The sequence below is a fragment of the Sminthopsis crassicaudata genome, chromosome 3 (genome assembly GCF_048593235.1).
Source record: "Sminthopsis crassicaudata isolate SCR6 chromosome 3, ASM4859323v1, whole genome shotgun sequence".
NCBI classification, from domain to species: Eukaryota; Metazoa; Chordata; class Mammalia; order Dasyuromorphia; family Dasyuridae; genus Sminthopsis; species Sminthopsis crassicaudata.
Genome location: NC_133619.1, coordinates 601,516,795 through 601,538,270, shown reverse-complemented (window position 1 = coordinate 601,538,270; position 21,476 = coordinate 601,516,795). Strand labels below are relative to the sequence as shown.

At 37.5% G+C, this 21,476-nt stretch overlaps 1 protein-coding gene across 5 annotated transcripts in view; it reads right to left on the bottom strand.

The window, feature by feature from the left end:
- Positions 1-936: 936 nt before the first annotated feature.
- The window catches only part of SRSF4 (serine and arginine rich splicing factor 4), a 30,164-nt gene continuing 9,624 nt past the window's right edge, over positions 937-21,476 (bottom strand). For 3 of the 5 annotated variants that reach the window (XM_074305549.1, XM_074305546.1, XM_074305547.1), the window contains 7 exons: positions 19,345-19,538; positions 18,006-18,083; positions 10,047-10,189; positions 9,079-9,219; positions 5,281-5,495; positions 2,660-2,749; positions 937-2,434 (listed from right to left, as the gene is read on the bottom strand). In XM_074305549.1, the coding sequence (XP_074161650.1) occupies positions 1,606-2,434; positions 2,660-2,749; positions 5,281-5,495; positions 9,079-9,219; positions 10,047-10,091 (1,320 nt within the window). In that variant the 5' untranslated portion in view covers positions 10,092-10,189; positions 18,006-18,083; positions 19,345-19,538 and the 3' untranslated portion in view covers positions 937-1,605. The remainder of the gene's footprint in view (positions 2,435-2,659; positions 2,750-5,280; positions 5,496-9,078; positions 9,220-10,046; positions 10,190-18,005; positions 18,084-19,344; positions 19,539-21,476) is intronic. The other 2 variants (XM_074305545.1, XM_074305550.1) reach the window with 2 other exon arrangements.

Below are 21,476 nucleotides of genomic sequence, written 5' to 3'. Positions count from 1 at the left end.
TCCTAACGTTGTGTGAGCATGTGTGTTTGCATGTGAGTGCAGAATAGATTTGGGGATGTAGTGGGGAGGAGGAAGAGAGCAGCAGTGATCAGTTTGTATGCTAGTATAATAGCCTTATAAAGATAAACATGCAATCAGCCAGGGGGGAGAACAATGGTTTGTATGAAGTAATGATAGTGGGGATGCAAACGAAGGATTTGACAGAACTCAAGATACAACTGAGTCCAGGGAGTGGGAATCCTGGCATAGAGGTCCCTCTACACCCCCCTAGGGATCACTTTTTGCATTGTTTCATCCATATTCCACCGTAAACTGGCTGTAGGACTTGGAGTTGTTAACCTTAAATCCATGCTTAAATCATGTTAAGAATTGACATAAACTTAAGAAATCACTTAGTCCAACACATTTTATGAACCTTGGTTTTTTCTTTTTCAAATGGAGATTTTTCCATACTGAAAATCTACAGAGATTGATGAATACGAAAACGCACTGAATATAGGCAGTGGAGCCCAAGGCCCAATACTTGAAATTCTGTGAATTATCACTTTGATTCCCAACTGCAGAAATGCTTTTTATTTTTGAATCTTTTCTTGACTTTTATTATTGCACTTATCACAGCATATCCTGTATGTAAAATCTGTGTATCTGCCATCTCCTTGGCTAGGTTATAAATTCTTTGAATAAGAGGTGAACTGTGTGTCCATTTTTCTTTGACATCTAACATTTAGCAGAGGAACTGGAATTTAGCAAGTGCCACACAAATGTGAAAGGATTTGAAATGACATGGGAATAATCTTGAAAATTTGTCATTTTAACCAAGAACAGAAACTACTGAATCTGAAGTTGGCCAGGTCTTCTAGACTGGATGTATTTTGAACAAGAAAGCAAGTGATAGAGAGTCTTATGGAGATGCAATACGATTTAACCACAATCTAATTTTGTCAAGCAAAAATAGTCTTTATTCAAATTTAATGGAAACCGGGATCACTGTACTTTGCAAGATGGGGAAAAATAAAATTAAAAAAAAAATCTTTTTTGTTTTCTTTTTTAATATAAAACAAGAGTATAGTCACAATACCAGAATATGGAACTCTACAGTGGATTTCCTATGGATTACTGAAGGAATCAGTTTCTTGACTGTGCTATTCACAACTTTGTTAAAAGTCCAAAAATATGAAACCAAAGTAGTATGAAACTTAAGACTTAGCACTTTCACTAAATGGCATACATCAAAGGGCATCAATCCAGGGGCAGAAATGGTTGAAGTCATCATACCTACCTATGTCATCATCATTCCAGCCTCCAAGCCACTGGCACCGAGCTCCCTGTCTGTAAGGCCAGGCTTGTGGGCTGAGGCATTTGGGATGGTCTAGTGAGGGCTGTGTAATTACGGGCATCTTTCATTCGAGCAGAAAAGCCTGGCCCCAGGAGGCCTCACAGAGAGGGAGCGGGCACTGAGATTTCACAATTACAGACACACCATTGGGGGAGTTAAAAATGTACAGCATTGACATGGGTTCTACTTCAATCACTTGTGCTACAGCTACCCAACATGTACAAAAGACTCTTCTCGTGGAGCTCCTTCCACCTGTGCTGGCAGCCATTTTAGGACCTCGAGCGGGATCTAGATCGAGACCTGGAGGGGGATCTGGAGGCAGATCTGGATTTGGACCGGGACCTGGTTTTTGAGGCCGATTTTGATCTGGAACGAGATTCTGACTGAATGTTTGGTTTTGATTTGGAATTAGATCTGGACCTGGACTGAGCTTCCTGGTTTGCCTGTGCATCTTCCCCGTCGCCTTTGCCTTCTTTGGGGCCAGCCTCAAGCTTTAGGTGCTCCTTGCCCTTGGACTGGGAGCGGGATCTGGACCTGGACCGGGAGCGCTCAGGGTCCTCCTTGCTCTTCTTCTTGCTACTGCTTGCCTTGCTCTCTCGCTTGCTGTGCCTCTTGCTCTTGGAGCTCTTGCTGCGGCTGCGGCTGCGGCTGCGACTGCGACTGCGGCTGCGGCTGCGGCTGCGGCTCTCGTCCCGGCTCCTCTTCCTTCCTTTCCTCTTGTCCTTGCTCTTGCTGCGGCTGCGGCTGCGGCTCTGCCCCTTGCTCTTGCTGCGGCTGCGGCTCCTGGCCTTGCCCGTGCTAGTCTCCTGGCTATGGCTGCGGCTGCCCCTCCTCTCCTCCTTCTCAGCTCTCTCCTTGCTGCGGCTGCGGCTGTTGCTCTTGTCCTGGCTGGCGCTGCGGCTCTTAGCTTTGCTGTCCTCCTCGTTGTTCTGGACTTTCTCTTCGGCCTGGTCCTTGCTTTTGCTCCGGGTCTTGTCTAGGCTGCGGCTGCGGCTGCGGCTCTTGCCCTCCTTGCTCGGGCTCCGGCTCTTGTCCTTCTTGCCTCGGCTGCGGCTCTTGCTGCGGCTGCGGCTCTTGCTTCTGGAATGGGAGCCGGACCTGGAGAGAGGCAAGTATCCGTTAGGGCAGGGGATCGTCAGTGCCACCCCAGAGGACATAAATGATTCCGAGGGACCCCCTGGGGAAGGCTGCATCAGTGGGCATCCCCTGTCAAAGGCTCATGGCAGGCAGAGCAGGGTCAGCATGGGCACTACCTAGGGGTGGGGAGTGGATGGAGAAGTCCCCACCACAGACCAGGCAGAGCCAAGTTCCTATGACACCCACCTGGACCGGGACCGACTCTTTGAGTGGCTGCTCTTGCTGCTGCCACTGCGACTCCGGCTCTTACGAGAATGTCTGCTTCGAGAGCGGGACCTGAGAAAGAGAAGTCCAGTTTTTAGAGCCCGTCTTATAGTCAGGACCAGAGTCTGCTTGCCCCACGGGCCAAAGCGGATGCCTTCCCTTGAACCCAGAGCCGCAGCTTCTCCGCACAACTCCCTCCCACGACCATGGAGGCCTAGAACTCCACAGAGGATGTTAGCGGGGATGGCAACCTCTCATGAATGATATTTTTAAGAATACAAAGAAAAACAATTTCCACGAGAACAAAATGGGGAACGATTTAAAGAGAAAGATGAAGATATACTCACAGTAAATTCACCAATAAATTTAAAAATCTAAACCATAAAGAAAATAAAAGGATAGCAACAAAGAACAAAAACAAAAGCATGACAGAGCTGTATGATAAGAATAGTGATAGCTAATATTTATACAGTCCTTACTAAGTACCAGGTACTTTACTGAGCACTTTATAATTACTATCTCATTTGATCCGTACAACCGTGGAAAGTGGGAAAGCGAGTACTATTATCACCCCCATATTACAGATGAGGAAGCTGAGGCAAACAGGGTCAAGTGACTTGCCAGGGTCATCCGGTTAGGAAAGGTCTGAGGCCAGACTTGCACTCAGGTCTTCCTGACGCCAGCCCCAGCTTCCCTCTCAGATGTGGAATGTTCTTGAGGATGAGAAGGATGTTGTGAGCCTGGGTGATTGGGAAGGAAAGTTCTTAAGAAGAATAGGGTTTTCAAACCATTCTCCAATTGATAAATGGTCAAGGGATATGAACAGACAGTTCTCAGATGATGAAATTGAAACTATTTCCACTCATATGAAAGAGTGTTCCAAATCACTACTGATCAGAGAAATGCAAATTAAGACAACTCTGAGATACCACTACACACCTGTCAGATTGGCTAAGATGACAGGAACAAATAATGATGAATGTTGGAGGGGATGTGGGAAAACTGGGACACTGATACATTGTTGGTGGAGTTGTGAAAGAATCCAGCCATTCTGGAGAGCAATTTGGAACTATGCCCAAAAAGTTATCAAACTGTGCATACCCTTTGACCCAGCAGTGCTACTATTGGGCTTATATCCCAAAGAAATACTAAAGAAGGGAAAGGGACCTGTATGTGCCAAAATGTTTGTGGCAGCTCTTTTTGTTGTAGCTAGAAACTGGAAGTTGAATGGATGTCCATCAATTGGAGAATGGTTGGGTAAATTGTGGTATATGAAGGTTATGGAATATTATTGCTCTGTAAGAAATGACCAGCAGGAGGAATACAGAGAGGCTTGGAGAGACTTACATCAACTGTTGCTGAGTGAAATGAGCAGAACCAGAAGATCACTGTACACTTCAACAACAATGCTGTATGAGGATGTATTCTGATGGAAGTGGAAATCTTCAACATAAAGAAGATCCAACTCACTTCCAGTTGATCAATGATGGACAGAAATAACTACACCCAGAGAAGGAACACTGGGAGGCGAATGTAAATTGTTAGCACTACTGTCTATCTACCCAGGTTACTTATACCTTCGTAAGCTAATAATTAATGTGCAACAAGAAAATGGTATTTACACACATATATTGTATCTAGGTTATATTGTAACACATGTAAAATGTATGGGATTACCTGCCATGGAGGGGGGGGGAGGGAGTGGAGGGAGGGGATAATTTGGAAAAATTAATTTAAAAAAATAAATAAATAAATAAAATGTAGAATTCTAAAAGGAAAATAAATAAATAAATGAATTGTCTATATGGACAATGAAAAAAAAAAAAAAAAAAAAGAAGAGTAGGGTTTTTGGGGAAAGATAATGATTTCTGCTTGGACATGCTGAATTTGAATGCCCCAGAGGCAGCCAATTGGAAGTGGCCTCTTTAACATTTAAATTTAACATTTAAATTGCTGATCAGCAAGAAGGAGAGAGGGAGGAGAGGGGAGAGAGATGTGAGTAGAGGGAAATTAGGTATAAATTACAAAAACTCATAGTGGAGTTTATCATCTGGAGCTCAAACAGTAAAATGAGCTTCCCCAAGAAACAATCTCCTGGTTCCTTCTCATTGGAGAACTTTAAGCGAACTAAGGATAACTTTTTTTTTTTCTTTTGGTACAGCAGAGAAGGTTAGATGAGAGAATCTTAGTTTCTTCTGAGCCAAAATTACATGATTTTTTGAGATACACAGAAGGCAAATACATAACAGATAAATTAGCCTACTAGGAAAGGCTCACATGGGAACAGTAAAAGTAATTTGAACCTAGTGAAAAATTGCTCAACCACATGCTTTTCTTTACCTGTTATTAAAACATAAGATTAACAATTTTAAGAATTGAATAAGCATCTACACCTGAAACTATGTGAACAAAAGTTCATTATGACAGCTTTTGGTTGGAGGTTATTAACCCCCTTAATGAATGCCTTTTCTCTTTCAATAGAAGAGAGCTAAGGCTTCTCTATAGCAAAAAAAGGGAAGAGTATTTTGTGTCTGTGGCCTTTACCTAGAAATCCTTTAGTTATATAAAAAAAAAAAAAAAAAAAAAAAAAAAAATTGAATTACCTCGAATGACTCCGACTTCTAGAATAGGAACGTCGTCGTCTAGAGCCAGGCCTGTCTTCAACAAGTCTAATTTTTCTCCCATTGACTTCCGTTCCATCCAGCTTTTCAAGAGCTCTTTTCATGTCAGAATAGGACACAAATTCAATTACACCTTCATTTTTGCGCCCTTTGTGAGCATCTGCATATGTTACTTCTCCTGCTTGGCGCATATAATCCTAAAAGGAAGAAAAAATTGTTCCGAATGGACAGATTAGGGGACCTCACACTAAAATGCAGAAAGCAATCATCACATTAGGAAGCAGCAACCGATTTTTTTTTTTTTTTTACCCTAAGGGAGTCTGTCTCTTAGAAGTAAAAACTTAGATTTTAAATTGTACCTTGAGTAAAATTCCATATGACCAATGCACCAAATGGTTTCTACATCTTACAGTAATAAATTTTAGTATAGGGTTTGTAAGAAATTTTAAAGTTGGGAGGAACATAATCCAACCCTTTACAGTGAAGTTAACCAGCAATTTTATTATCACTTTTCATTTGGAAATTTTAACTACTTATCCTCTCACTGTCCTTGCATTCTCATTTATAAAAGTGAAATTGTAATGTCTAGTCTTGCCTTCCCATAGTTATTGTTTAGTCCAACTGAGATCTATAAAAAGTGCTTTAAAAATTGTAAGGTACCATAGTACTATTTGAAATAAATCTAAAAACTTAGGCTAATGTTAAGACCAAATATCCTGTTTCCTCAAATTTTCTACTACTAAAATATTTGCTTAAGTACATATAGTTTCACTCAGGAAAATGTAAGCTCATTGAGAGTAGGGACTATTTTTCATCTTTGTATGGTCAATATCCTGTATATGATAATCGGGAATCTCCCCACCCCAGCTATGTTCTGGGTCCTTTCTCTTCTCCTTCTGTAATAGTCTCTTGGTGATGTCTTCTCTTCCTCAGATTCACACTTGTCTTTCTACTGATGATTCTCAGATCTTCATTTTCAGTCCTAATCTCTCTGCTCATTCCCGTGCATGTCCAGCTACCCACTGGAGAACTCAAGTTGGACTTACTACAGACATCTTAAATTCAACACTGCCCCAAGTGAACTCATTCTCTTCCCCACCAAGCCCTCCCTCTTCCTCACATTGTTATCCTTAATTGCTCATTCTCATTCCCACAATATCGAATCTCTTATAAAGTCCTGTGGATTCTACCCTGGTGATCTCTTTCTTGTGCTCTTTTTTCTTTGACAGTGCCACCATTCTGGGGAGAATACGCTTCACCTCATGCTCCATTAATACGATGGCTTTTTGGTTGGGTCTTCCTCTCTCTAAAGATCTCCCCTCACCTTAGTCCATCCTTCTACTATGAAATTCACCTTCCTAAAATAGTGTGGGTGTGACATCACTTTTCATTCAACAAAATACAGTAGTTCCCTATCAACCCTAAATACAAAATCCTATGTGACGTTCAGAATCTTATAACCTGGGCCCTTCCTTCTGTTATATTCTTTTTATATCTTATGCCCTACTATTTACTTTTTATAACTTATTCCCCTCTATACACTTTAGGATCTACAGACATTGACCAGTACCCAAAAAAAGATTCTCTGATCTCCCAGCTCTAGATATGTTCATTAATTATCTTCCACGCCTGGAATGATAGGGAGGGAGAGAATCTCTTCATCTCTACTGGCCTCTTTAACGTCCATCAAATCCCAGCTAAAACCCCACTTCTATAAGAAGGCTTTCCCAATCCTCCTTAATGCCAGTATTCTTCCTCTTTTGAGTATTTCCGGTTTATGCTGCACACCTTGAATGTACTTACATGCTTGCATGTTTCTCTTCCCTTTCCTCCTACCTTTCCCAGGCTGTAAGTTACTTGAGATGATTTTTTTTGGGGGAGGGGGCATTCTTTGGAGCAGTACCTGGCACACAGTAGGTACTTAATAGTTGTTGATTGCTTGAATGTCTTAATATACATTGAATGAACTAAAGCAAGGGTAACAATTTCTCTTCAGAAATGTTTTTTATTACTAGAAATTAGAGAAATTCAAATTTATAAAATTTATAGAACCAACAAAAGACAACATTCTAATGTGAGGTTGGCAAAATGTGCTAAGTTGTAGGCTTGATTACCTTAGTTCATGGGTTTTCTCACTGAAACATGGTTCTGACTTTCAGTCTTTCCCACTTCCAAAATCATGGAAAGATCTTACCAGCCCTATTAGGCTCCTGGAAAAGCTCTCTCCCTCATTTATCTCCCAGCATTTCTTGCTCCTCTCAAGCTTTCATTGTCTCTTACTTTCTGCTCTTTAAGAGGAGATGTCTCATTTTCAGACTCAACAAGCACAATTATAAAAAAGGTAAAGTGGTGGCAGCAACTCTGTGAGATCCCCCATCATATAGATGAAAAAACAAGAGAGAGATTTAGTGAAGCCCAGTGTAATACAGCTGCTAAGTACCTGGGGAAGGATCCCAACCCAGACCTTACTGACTCCATGGTTCAATGCTCTGTCCATAACTCTTCTGTTGACCTTGATGTTTGTTGAACAAATTAAGGATATCTTATTTCTCATATTTAAGTTCCAATTCAAAGAATAAGGGAATGATTTCTTTAATGTGTTTAATCAATTTGTCAAGAATCACTTCTACATTTGCTACATTCTCAACCAAGTATATTGAGTCTGGAAGTATGTCGTCTACACCTGACTTGTCACTAACAAATGAAGGTCTTTTACTGTATCCAGTTATAAACAGGTATTCAAGATACTTTGCTACTACTAATCACTCAAAGGTACCCTTACTTTCAAAGAGTAAGATATGATCAATTCTGAGCTTTAGATATTAAGGTTGTGGGCTCTACAATTCAGTCAAACATTTCAAGAATATAATACAAATAAAAACTTTTGCCAAATGAATATTGAACTGCAAAGATCATGAGTCCCTAAATATTACATTTAATGGCTAAAAGATACTATACACTAAGAAGTATAAATATTATATACTAAGATGGTAGCTTTATTCTGAAAAATGTCTTGGAGACTACTGAAGGAAGAGGGTTAAGGAAGCGTGCCTCTCCATTCCCCAACAAGGGTTCTCATTTTTAGGATGAACATGGATGTGAGGACGGTATTAATGTTATGACTGTAAGAGTTATATTTTTACATATCTTTTCATTAAAGGAATCTCGAAGACTTGGAAGTAATAGCAATAAACTTAGTGGGTTATGGACCTAATCAAGCTTACCATAGATAATGGCATCCCAAATCAACCTTGTTTTCCAACATCAATAATACATTCTAAGTCCTTAGAGGAAGCAAAGCAGATAAAATATTGTGTGTGGAATTAGAAAGACTGACTCAAGTCCTGGTCCTGACATGATCTGGTTGTTGACTAACAGTAAACTACTTAACCTTTCAGTGCACTGGGCAACTTTTTCAAACTCTAAATTGCAGTTAAGCTGTTGATCTGCATCCATGACATCAATTTCTACATCAAGAGATTACCTACAAAGATAAAATCAAAAGCTCTGGATAACACAGATTGGCCCAAACATCCAAACTGAATCCTACCATATTAAGGCAAAAGCTCAATATTACTGTTTGGCTTCCATCCACTGAAACTAGATGGCCAACTATTCTCTGAGTTGACAAACCATACCTAATGATGTGCTTCTTCGGTAAAATCAACTAACTCCCTACTGTAGGGCAGTACCTGGACCAGACGTCCTCTCTTCTAACTCTTGATTCTTGCTCATCCCCACCCTTCCCATCCTGTCACAAAGCATCCATGGTTCTCAAACCTTTAAATCTTGCCAACTGCAGCGGCTGGACAGATTTTCCACAATCAATCTGTACTCTGTACGAGTTGGAGGACCATATTTATCTCTTCCACTTCTTCTATAACCATATCCACCTTTGGGAGGTTCAAGCAGATACCAATACTTCAGTTGTGGAATAGGAAAAAATAGCTTAGTAGACATCTCATATAAAAGATTAGCATATAGATTTAGCCCTTATTCCCACCCAGTTACAAACTATATTTTTTTATTTAAAAAAGAACAAAAAAAAAAAAGCAACCACAGAGATAAACATTAAAATTAACTTTAATATACTTAATAATGAAAATATATGGATGCATTCATTAATATGTTTAACATTTACACGCAAATTTTATAAAAATTTAGAAATGACATTCAAATCACTAAAACTAGTTTATTAATGTTATTTATACTGATTTGGGGTTTGTGAGTAGATGGTATGAAAAAAGATTTTCAGGCAACTACTTCAGTTTAATCTCCTCTGTGTTTAACTCATGGGATTCTCACTACCCAAGTCTTATAGGAAATAGGTTGCAATTGTCACATGACTTCCTTTTTTGGATTAGCCAAGGGCCACAATGGTCAAAGAGCCCAGGGTCAGCAAATGGTACAGGCAATCATCTTAGCCTCAAAGGAGTCTTTTAATTAAAACATTGAGGTCTTTATTAAGTCTATGTTAAACAATCACATTACAAAACACATTATTCAAAAATTTACAAAATATTAACACAAAACACTCCACTTATTTAAATAACAATCAAAATCAAACTGAAACATTAGCAGAGACATCCTTGTTTCCAAATTTAGGTTTACTTTTAAAATGCTATAAATTATTCATAAAAACTTAAAATATTATTAACAATTTAACAATAACATTAAATAATTTAGCTTCTAGCAACAAAGTCGAATAAGTAACTGATAAACTGATACAAATGCATAGTAATGCTTACTGCGTCCAGAACCATAACTGCCATCTCGACGAGGACCCCGGGCATGCTCAACAATTACTCGCTCACCACAGAGGTCTTTGCCATTCAGTTCATAAACAGCATCATCTGCATCACGGAGATCATCAAATTCAACAAAGCCATACCTGAAAGAGAGGTCAGAATCACAATTGGGGTGAAGGAGTTGGGATCACACTGATACATAAATTCACAGATATTTTTAAAAAAGCAACAAAGCTTCTTGTTCTAGTAAGAGTTAAATCTAACCTTGCAAACTAAAGGTTAGTTAAGGGTCACCTGTATTACTAAGCAAGGCAACACTGCCCCAAAAGAAATTGCAAAAAGGGTGGTGTAAGGGTTTTGTTTAAAGGATATAGAGATAAGGACCAGAAAATCTATCTGAGGATTAGGGAACATGTAGGGACTCTGCCAAGATGGTGCTGCTTTCAAGAAGCTTCCCAACTTTTCCTTGCAATATAGTTATGTTTACTTCTGGGATAGATGTTATATTCAAGCCCTCAAGTCCTTCCATAAGAAATGGAGGTATACCTTTCTGCAGGATCAGAGAGGATAATTACTGAACTTTCAATAAATCATAGGTTCGCTTTAAATCCCAAAGTAAAAACCTATGGGACAATCAGACCTAACTTTAGACACTACCTGAAATTTAATGTTATGTTCTAAGGTGATTATCTTAACAACACCAACAACAAAAAGTAATTTATACTATGTACCAGTGAACCATACAATTTTTAAAATCTGTGTTTTTCTCCTACTAAAGGGGGAAAAAAATGAAAAAGCTTGATTAAAAAAAAAAAAAAAAAAAAAAAAAAAAAAAAAAAAAAAGAACACGTGAAATAACTTGTTTGGAAATTCCCAGTAAACATCTATAAAAATTTTAAGAGACAGCATGGTATAATGAAAAATGCACAAGATTTCTGAATTGAAAGCCCTGGGTTCAGACATTTATTTAGTAAATTATATCCTGGTCAAATCATTTAAAACTCTGCACCTCAGTTTTCTTATCTGCAAACTAGGAATGACAATACCTGCACTAGTCACCTCACAGATGTAGCAAAGAAATGTTTTATAAAATCCTAACGTGCATAGAAATTTATATTCTGAGTTATACAATACTTTGTAGGATGAGTTCTAGTTCTTTGGGATTTTAATTAAGAATTTCAGACTGGCTGGTATTCTTAACTGTAGGCTTCTTTCTAGAAAACCTGTTGGGAGCCTTCTAAGTGAAAAGCTTGATGGCATATGTGCACGCGCGTGAACATACACACACATGCATGCAATGAAAAAATAAAACAAATAAACCACTAAATGTATGTTAGACAAGTGCAAATTTATGTAAACCTAAATGCAAAAATCTTAGGTCTTTAAAAAACACATGTCAGGTATGCTTTATTCACAATCATGCTAATATTGCTGGAATGGCCTTTACCTCTTAATTTCAAACTACTGATTGTAACAATCACATTAAATGGAAAAGAAAGCTACAAACATCGGTTCTGCTGGATTTTGAAACTAAAACAACTATGTAATACTTTGTATTTAGAGATAGGCTGGAAGGGTAAAGAAAGCTCTAAACTTCTATCTAGGTTTGGAGCTTTAGATTCACACTGGGCAAGTGCAAGTAATTGGATCTCTCAAAAGTCTCCATATCTTCACTGATAAAGTGGGAATAATATTCTCTGCTTTGCCCACCTCAGAGGGCTGTGATATGAACAGAAAAGCACAATTTCTACATATCAGTGCCAGCTGTAGTTATTATTTCTTTTTCTAGTGCATAACACAATTTCTGGCACATAGAAAACACTTAATAAATGCTTGCTGCTTGGTTCAAATTACAGTTACATATCTGAATTGCTTTTAAATAATCTCTTGCCATGAGTTTTATTTAGCTTTAAAAACAAAGCATTTCAGTTGCCTCTTTAAAAGATGCTAAATTTGTTCATTTTCCTCCTTTATTAAATATTTCAAGTCTTTCAAGTTGAATGGTTCTATTAACTATATTACAATGTAGCTATATGTCAGATTTTTTTTCAATGTACTGATTGGTTTGCTGATTTATTTCATCTTAAAAAATTCTTTATTGCAAGGGATGGTTCTAGGAGGGACACATAATGATGTAAAAACAAAAAGTAACAATAAAAATCTCTTAAATTAAAAAAAGAATAAAGTATAGTTATCTTATGCTGGAATATTCCTTATAGGTAATTTATAGCCATATAATCTTCCTTGAAATTCATTTATCTCCAATAATCTCTTAAAAATATAATGGCTGCTCCTGATATCCACTATCTGTGAAATTCTAAGAGCAGGGCTTCTTAAACTTGTTTGTGTCATGGACTACCTACCCATGGATAATCTCATGGAATCTATGAACTCATTTTTAGAATATCTTTAACCACATAAAATAATGTTAAGATTACCAAGTAAACAAAAATGTACTGAAACAATTATTAAAATATGAAGCCCCTCCCTCCAAAAAACCAAAACAGTGTATGGATCCCAAGTTAAAAGAACTATTGCATTAAAGCACTGCTTCACAAATCCTTAGCTTATATTGCTAAAAATACTAGTATTTTCAATAGTGTGATTAGTGAACTATTCACTGCCTATGTTCTTTGAAGATTGTGGTAAACAATAGAGATACCATAGGACAGAGGACAAATGTTGTATTGAGACAGAGAGAGATTAGAGCTACAAATTATAGGTCACAGAGCTTGATTATGATTTCTGGCAAGATTCTAGAATAAATCTCTAAAAGAATAGTTAATGAACGCCAAGAAAAGAAAGTGGCCTTCATCAAGAATAGGTTATGCCAGACTAACCTTTTTTGATAGGACCAATGAAATAACAAATCAGGGCAATGCTATGGGTGTCAATTAATTTAGATTTTCTGCAATGTATCTCATGCTATTCTTGTAGACAAGATGGAAAAAGGTAAGCTAGGTAAAATTGGGTAAATACAGATCTGTTTGACTGGGCAGCCCCTCAAAGTGCTCATTAATATTTCTATGTCAACTTGGGATAGTTCTCCAGTGAAGCCATCCCAGGCAATTGCACCTGTCCCTATGACTTTTAATATTTTAATCAGTAACTCAAATTTGTTAATATCAAAGGTAGACTAATCAAACACATGATTCAAATAGATCTTAATAGACTAGAGCAATGAACCTACTCCATTAACACATGTTTGATACCACCTTTTAGGAAGGGCACTGATAAACATAGTTTGTCCAGAGAAAAGTAATTAGGATGATAAAGTGCCTTATGAATATTTCATGAGAATTAGTTGAAGGAACTAGGAGTGAAGAGAAGACTAGAGGGAACAGGTACATGAGAGATGATTTCAAAATCTTGAAGGATTGATTGTTCTAACTGGCTCCAGGAATTAGAATGAGGAACAACTAAAATGCAATGGAGTGGAGATTGCAAAGAGGCTTTGGCTTGATAAGAGAAAAAAATTCTAACAAATTAGAGCTCCCCTAATGTGGTGTAGATTGTATTAGGAGGCAGAGGATTCCTTCTGACTGGAAGCCTTTAAGCCAAGGTTGAATGACTATAGATTGGTTACATATGAGCCTTCACTTGGGTCAAACTATATGGGACTTTAAGATCTTTTCCAATTCCAAAATCTTATAATTCTATGACTCTTAAGAAGCTATGAACACTGCCACATTTGACAAAGCCAGTTATGTTTAGCACACAATTACCACAATGAAATGTGATCAAGTCAGCTAATTAAAAAATGAAAATTTACCAACAGTAATTACCAGCTTCTGTGAACTCTGTTATCATTTCTTAGTCAATTCCACTAAAATTATAAATGTACTCTGCTTACCCTGTATGATTTTGAGTCATACAATACCATTATCTCTATTTTGTGAGTCAACCAAAGGGCAATGGAAAGGTGCATGGAGTATATGACTTGGCTTTAACATATTCCCAGTGAACAACTATATGGGACAAGTGGCATAAAAGACATTGCCAGAAAGACTGATGACCTGAAAAGAATGCAGGTTAGTTATAGTATCTGGTAGAAGACATAAATGATGGAAATGAAAGCCTGAAACCTCCACTAAGTATACAATGTCAAGAGATCTAAAAGAAGATCCCAGGTTCACAAAGGGTAGGCCCCTGTGGTGAACCTATAGGATGTCACGAACAAGAGTCACACCAGATGAGAAGGCAAAAGCAGGTTGCAAGATTTGTGGTTTCTGGAGGGGCTGCCCATGATAAGGAGATCAGTTTCAGTGTCCTATTATTTAATTTAAATAATTTAATAAATCAAGTTAGTTTTGCAAAAGCACCCTATCTTCTATTTGATCTCATATGACAATGTATTTTACATATATATATATATATATATATATACATGTAAACAATTTATTTTCTTATTTGTTCATCAGGATTTGTCATTGGTTACCACAAGATGAAATCATAATATTATCTAGTGTGTACCAGTTTGGGCTGACAGCAACTATACTTTAAATGTCAGTGTGATGCTTTCAGTGCTTATGAATGGCTAACAGCTTTGTCCAGAGAATTTAATATCATGATTCATCCAAAGGGGACTGTCAGAAGGTATGTATTATGTACACTAAAAGAAAACTTCCTGTTACTTTACTGGATTAAATTGCATAGTGTGTAGGTACTACAGAGGCCTTTAAGCTTTCATCTAGTCCATATCTCTCATTTTACAGATGAGCAAACTGAGGTCTATAAAATGTTGCTTGTCCAAGGTTAGAGCTATAACTTGAAACCCAATTTTTTGCTTCCAGGCTAGCCTACTTTCCATTACATCATGCTGCCTCCAAAATTAAAATTATCTTATTAAAACATTACCTCAAATCGCACACACTAGGGAAAACCCTTAACAGGTTATTTTTTAAACCAGTTATCATGGAGTTAAGGGCCACTGTAAACATGATCCTAAATTATAATATGTAACTAGCAAACTACACTAATTCTTTAAAAATCTAATGCTTTCATCATATCTAGACTGTAATACATTTTCTACAATTACAAATCAATCTTATGTTCATGTTGTCCTAATTCTCCTAAAGAAAACCCAATAGAACTTTTGACTTTTTCTGAAAAAGCAAATGATAATCTGGCAAAGAGAATAATTAGTTTCTTTAATACTTCCAGAATCTGGAATTTTAATTTTAATTAGCTTGTTTTCCATGATCAAACCTCCAGATCTCTGTATTATAGTAGCTAGTGTTTGAGAATAACAGTGGCCAGCTGTAATCTCCAAATTTAGCTGTGCTGAGCTTTAGATAAGAGATCTAGTTTGTCACCAGATCATCCTTGAAGTTTTTTCAGTCTGGTAGGTATGTGCTTTGTAAATACAGCTAGAGTTATCTCCACACCATGATGAAATTTCCAATTAGGAGATTAAAGGACACATGAATTTCCTCTATCCTCTTTAGTAGCAACAGCTTTTATGAAGAAACGCACTCTTATGGAGTAGGAAAGAACACTGGACCAGAAGTTAGAAACATTGTCTTAAATCCTACCTTTGCCATTTACTCATTGGGATATTAGGGAAATAAGGTCATTTCTTTGAGCCTCTATTTCTTAAGATATAATTTGAGGAGAGCAAAACTTCTACCTCCTTCAAAAGCTAGCTAAGAGAATCAAATGAAGCAATAATTCATAGATAGTGCTACATACATATTAACTATTATTATAAGGATGACAGATGAACATGGTCTCTGAATTTATCTCTTTTTCATTTTCCAGAGACTATTAACAGTGGGCCCCTTAATGTTCAGATATTATTTTAACTTTGTTTTTGTTAGGCAAGAGCCCAGTCAGAAGTCCCCAACCATAAAAGTTTTCATCAATATGCTAATACAGCCATTTTACCCCTGACCCAACTCAGGTGTCAAATTTCATTAAGATTTAATTTAGTACATGCAGATATAATTATTAAAAAAAAAAAAAACACAAAAAAACCAAAAAAACTAATAAAAATATAACTGAAAGCTAATCCTCCTTAAATCCCTTATTTTGAAGTTAGACTGGTCTGAATCCTCTAATGCTTATTACTATGGGCAAAGCACTTATCCTCTCTGTGTAAAGTGGGGATGAGTAGCCACCTCACAGGGTTGGTCTAAGACATAAGTGAGATGTTCCAAAAGTCTTAGCAAAATTTTTAGCTATAATGGCATAATAGTTTAAAATTGCACTGAGACTTTTGGGTCATCCCAATGTTTTTGCAAACTTAAACTGTTCTCAGTTAATATCAATTAATAGTATTATCATCTCCAGCTGGCACAACCAAGTGCCTGCCTTGATACTATTACAAGGACCAATTTAATTTGACTGCTTCAATTTATTTAACTAGTTAACAAAAGTTACCCCCCCCAACTCCAACCAAATATAAACCTCCTTTTAAAAACTTGTTTGAACAGGACTCTCATTATATATACCATCAATTCTTAAATGCTTTAGTTTCTTTTCAAACAGGAAGATGATATTTAAAATCTTAAAAAGTTTATTAAATTTGGATGAAAAGTTCACTAAAATACATTTTTAATTGCTTGCCCCAAAGAGCAAAAGATTCTTGGAGCAGAGAATACTTTATCCTTTAGGATCCAGAGAACGGGTTGACAGATACTAGACACTATAGACTACTGCCCCAATTTAAAGAGAACTTAAAATACTTTGTCTATTAAATTCTAGAGATAATTATTGTATGTAAGTCAATTTCTTCCTCTTTACCTGTTCTCTATTTTTCAGGAATCAGAGAGTTGCTATGCTCTCCTTTTGAATTTTTATATACAGTGGAAAAAGAAAAGAGGAATTGTTTGGTGTTTAAATTAGAACAGAGAGCTTGAGGACAGACACACACATGTACCAAAAAAAAATTCAAAAGAAACATCTGGTATCCCTCTATGAATACCTTCCATAATAAGCAATCCAAACTGGAAATTTCTTTAATCTATCTGCAGACAATGAATCTCCTCTGTTCTCTAGAAACAAAAGTCAATCCTTTTTCCATTTAGAAGAGGGGGTGGGATATAGGAAGATCATGGCTCTAAGACAAACTATAAAATTCTGCCAAGGGAGAGACTATTCTACAGCCCTTCTTCCCCATATCTTTCAGAAAGAACAGAGAGCATGGCTTAACTGCTGAATCTGGGCAGCAGTAAATAGGGAAGTAAAAGATCAGTTTCCAACTTAGGTTATCCTTCTTCCCAGCTGTATGACAAGCCACATAAACAGTTAGAAGGGCCCTCAGAGGTCATCTCATCTAACACCTAACTAAACAGTAATCTCCTCTATATATTCAGTCTCTGCCTGAAGAACTCTACTGAAGAGAGTCAATTACTGTCTAAGCCTCCTAATCTGTAAAATGGAAGCTACTCCAAATGAATGCTTCATAGGGTTGTGAGGAAAGCGCTCTGTAAGCCATAAAACATTACCTAAATCTGAGTAATTATTTTCAAATGAATACAAATGTTTTATCTTCAAAGATTCTGCCACTTTCTTATCCCATAGTTATTCTGGTAAATTTGAAAGAGTGGGGAATATCTCTAGCCACTATTTATAGTCTCCTAGAAATATTCAATACCATGGCTCTTCAATACGGCATTTGTATATTAAAGATGGACATCTCTGAACTAATAGTTTTCCTTTCTGGGCCTCAATTCTCTTACTGTGCTTTTCATGCATTTTTTTTGGGGGAAGTCTTAGCTAAAATTATGAAGCATTGGCATCAGAATGATTAAAATAAAAGAATAAATAAAAACAAACCAAAGTGATCCAAAGGCTTATAGTAAAGCTAAGTACTATTAATTAGGTTCTATTATTGCAAAGTAAGTTTTTTTCTGATCCCAAATGTCTTTATCTAAAAGCTGTAAATCAATGGGCCTTGTCTTTTTTCTTGTATGCAAAAAACACTACTTGAAGAACATGATACAGAGGTTCTCTCACCCCTTCCAGAACGTCTTAGGGTCATCTCTGCCCTCCAAACATCTTCACGGGACCAGGGAGGCTGGAGGCAAGTCCTGTCTGGAAAATGATGAGCATGACTTACTCTGGGGTAGGCTGATCAGTGGCCTAAGATAGTATGCTTTAGTGCCATGTGCCTAAGGGAAGCTCAACAGCATTCTAAGTGACGGTGTCTGCATGGAAGAGAAACAAAGTAAAATACTGCCTTCCTCTGTGTTTAAATTGTTCATAGGCACCCACTACCACCTCTCAAATGAGATCATGTGTTAAAAGAACTTTGTAGATTGTAAAGTGTGTTTAAAACTGAAAATTCTATGCACCCTGAATTCTGTCAAAAACAGACTTAAGTTTAAGTTCTACCACTGGGTGAAGTTGGGCAAGACATTTAACCACTTGGGATCTCACTTTCTTCATCTACAAATGCCCCCTCCCCCCATATCACCACTCTCAAAAGGGAGTTTGAGATTTTCCTTTTTAATAGAGGCTCTCAAAATGGACTGAATTTTCTTGAATGGCTGCTCTCTTTCTTTCCTTACCATAAATCTAAAGGCACTTTCAATGTAATGTGCTATTCTGTATACATGGCATGACACTCCTGAATCACAGTAATAAGAATGTGAATTTTAATTATTCTCCCCACCCCTGTAAATGTGAGAGAAGGGTTGTATTCTCACCCGTTTATCCTTGTAATAGCAACAGGGCTGGCCAGGATTTGGAATGTCATCTGGGACCAAAGAGTTTTCTTTAATCCACGTGAAGTCAACTCATAGAAGGACTGAATACCTAACTTTGATCTTATTCACACTCTAATCATTTAAAATAATCAGGCTCAACATTAAAACTGGGATAAAAGAAAGGAGCCTTATCAACTACCTGGGCAAAGAAAAAGGCAGTAAATGACAGAGGAAAGGAAATTACATCCTCTCATAGTATCCATACTGAACTCATGCTCCCAAATATTCTCATCTTGCTGTCTGAAAAACAGCTGGGGAGATGGCTATCTGGATAGCCAGAATCATTCATGCTTCCTAATAAAAAGAGATAATGGGAAAAGTTTTCCTTTTGTCACTACTGGTCAAGTGTCCAAGTGAGACAAGGATAAAAAAAAAAAAAGAAAAAGAAAAACAAAGAAAAATGAGGGAAAAGGGGCAGGAATGACAATTCTGCAAAGTACCTGGCCTAGATCTAAAAGGTCTCTCCATGATAAAGAGTACTGAGGTCTGAAATGCCCTCAAAGGAGAGTCAGTGGTTCTGCCACATAAATGGTTCTGGGTGGGCAGTGTTGCTGTGAATGGTGGAATGGCACATGAATAACTCCAACCTGATTTCACTATAGAGTTGATCACAATTCAGTTTCCATGACTTCTCTTTAATCCAATCCACCCTATATCATGAAGTAGATCAATCAGACTCTTTCCATCCAGAGAAGTGAAGTCACCAAGATCCCCTTGCTTATTGAGAAGTCCCACCTTGGTTGTGAAGAACATCTGTTACTGAATTTTCTTTCCAAAGTCTCTGTGAAGTAATAATGTAATAATGATATACTTGCAGAGTGTTTTACAATTTTCAAAGTATTTGCATATGCATTTATTTGATCTTCACAAGCACCTTGTGAGACAGACTGGGCAGGGATTAGTACTATCCTAGTACAAATGAAAAACAAGCTCTGAGAAGCTGGGACTTATCTGAGGTCACACTGCTAAAAGACAGCAAGCTGATCTTGACTCCAACCCTAGTTTTTCCTTTGGTGTCCTCAAGGAAACTCTAGGAGGGGACTTACCCAGGCCATCAGGCCAACTCTAATGCTCTAGCCATTACTGCCAAATGTCAGCTCCATGCCCTTAAAACTGTCTACCTAAATCTACTACTATCCAATTTGGTGGTGAATCCAGGTCTACCACTTTTGGATATGGCTTCTAGCTTAGGATTCAACTTCTCCCACATTTCAAAACAGAAACCTACCTCCTGATTTATCACCTGTGGACTATATCCAAGGAGTCTCAAATGCCAGATAATAAATAACAATGGTACCACTTTTCTGTATCATGTTTGCTTATATAAATTTGAAGCTCTCACAGTTCTTTTCTTGGCAGCTTTGATACTAAGTAAGTTGCTAATTCTTGCTTTAGTCTTCTAAAATGTCCTCAAGTTTTGCCCATTTGTCCCCACTGTCAAGACTTTACCATCTTAATTTGAGATTACCATAAAGCTTTTCTACCTGGAAACCAGTCTACTGTTTCTGCCTAAGCATTTTATATGTGTGTGTGTGTGTATATAAAAGTAAAACAAATTTTTCCTTCTCCCAGCACTATTTTGGTTATATTATTCTACTGCTCAGAAGATATAGTGAAGCGTCCCAAACCATTATCTAAGTTATTCTCTAAAGCAGGGGGACTTCACTCACTTAATGTGGCAAATTATAGCCTTTCTCAACAATCTCCTTTTAAAAAATTAAGCTTTTTTCAGAAATCTGACTTCCTGTCAATCATTTCAACAAGACCACTTTGCATTTGTCAATAACTGACCAGACCAAAGGATTTAGAACAGAGTAGAAACATTGCATCATTTAGTTCTACTTCTCATTTTAACAGGCTGTTAGGTGACTTGTCTGAGGTCACACGAGCAATAAGATGTAGAACTGGGTTTTAAACCCAGGTCTCCGATTCCAAAACTGGTGCATTTTTATACATGATGTAAATGGTGATACTTCTTTTGCTCTCTTTTGTTTGTAAGGCTTTTAATTTATGCTTTTCCTCTACTTCATTGCAGAAGTGGGAATTCTGTAAATTCCTAGAAGACAAGTATTATGTTTTCCTCAGGGCCTAATCTTCTGTACTTAAGAGGTATGTAGTCTTGACTTGATAATATGACTGTTAGGGTAGACAAGATAGGATTCTTTAGAGGCAGGAAACCTGTCTTCATTGGAAGTATTTAAAAATGACTGCAAGAATAGATGGCATACATACCTCAAATTATGGGAGTTGGGGCTGACTGCCCTTCATTCTGTTTTGGGGGGAGAGGGAGAATCAAAGATCTGAATATGTCTAAGTCCTATATTGAGACACATAGCTGAGTGATTGTCACCCTATCCTATTTCTTCTTCAAAGATAAAAAACTTGAGTAGAAAAGTTGGGGAAAGAGGCTTATTCTTGAGAATTTCCATTCTGAAGACCTCCCAGGGCCTAAAATGAACCTAGGGAAGTTGATGTCAAATTTAGTTCCCTGGGTATGCCTTTAGATTTAGGAAAGGAAGAGAATAAGCATTTATATAGCACATAACTATGTTTCAGGAACTTTGTTAAGTGTTTTTAAACAAATATTTTATTTGATCCTCACAACAACCTTGTGAGGTGGGTGCTGCTATTACCCCCAATTTATAGTTGAGGAAACTGAGGCATATAGGTTAAGTGAGTTGCCCAGTATCACATACATCGTGCCTGAGACCAGATTTTA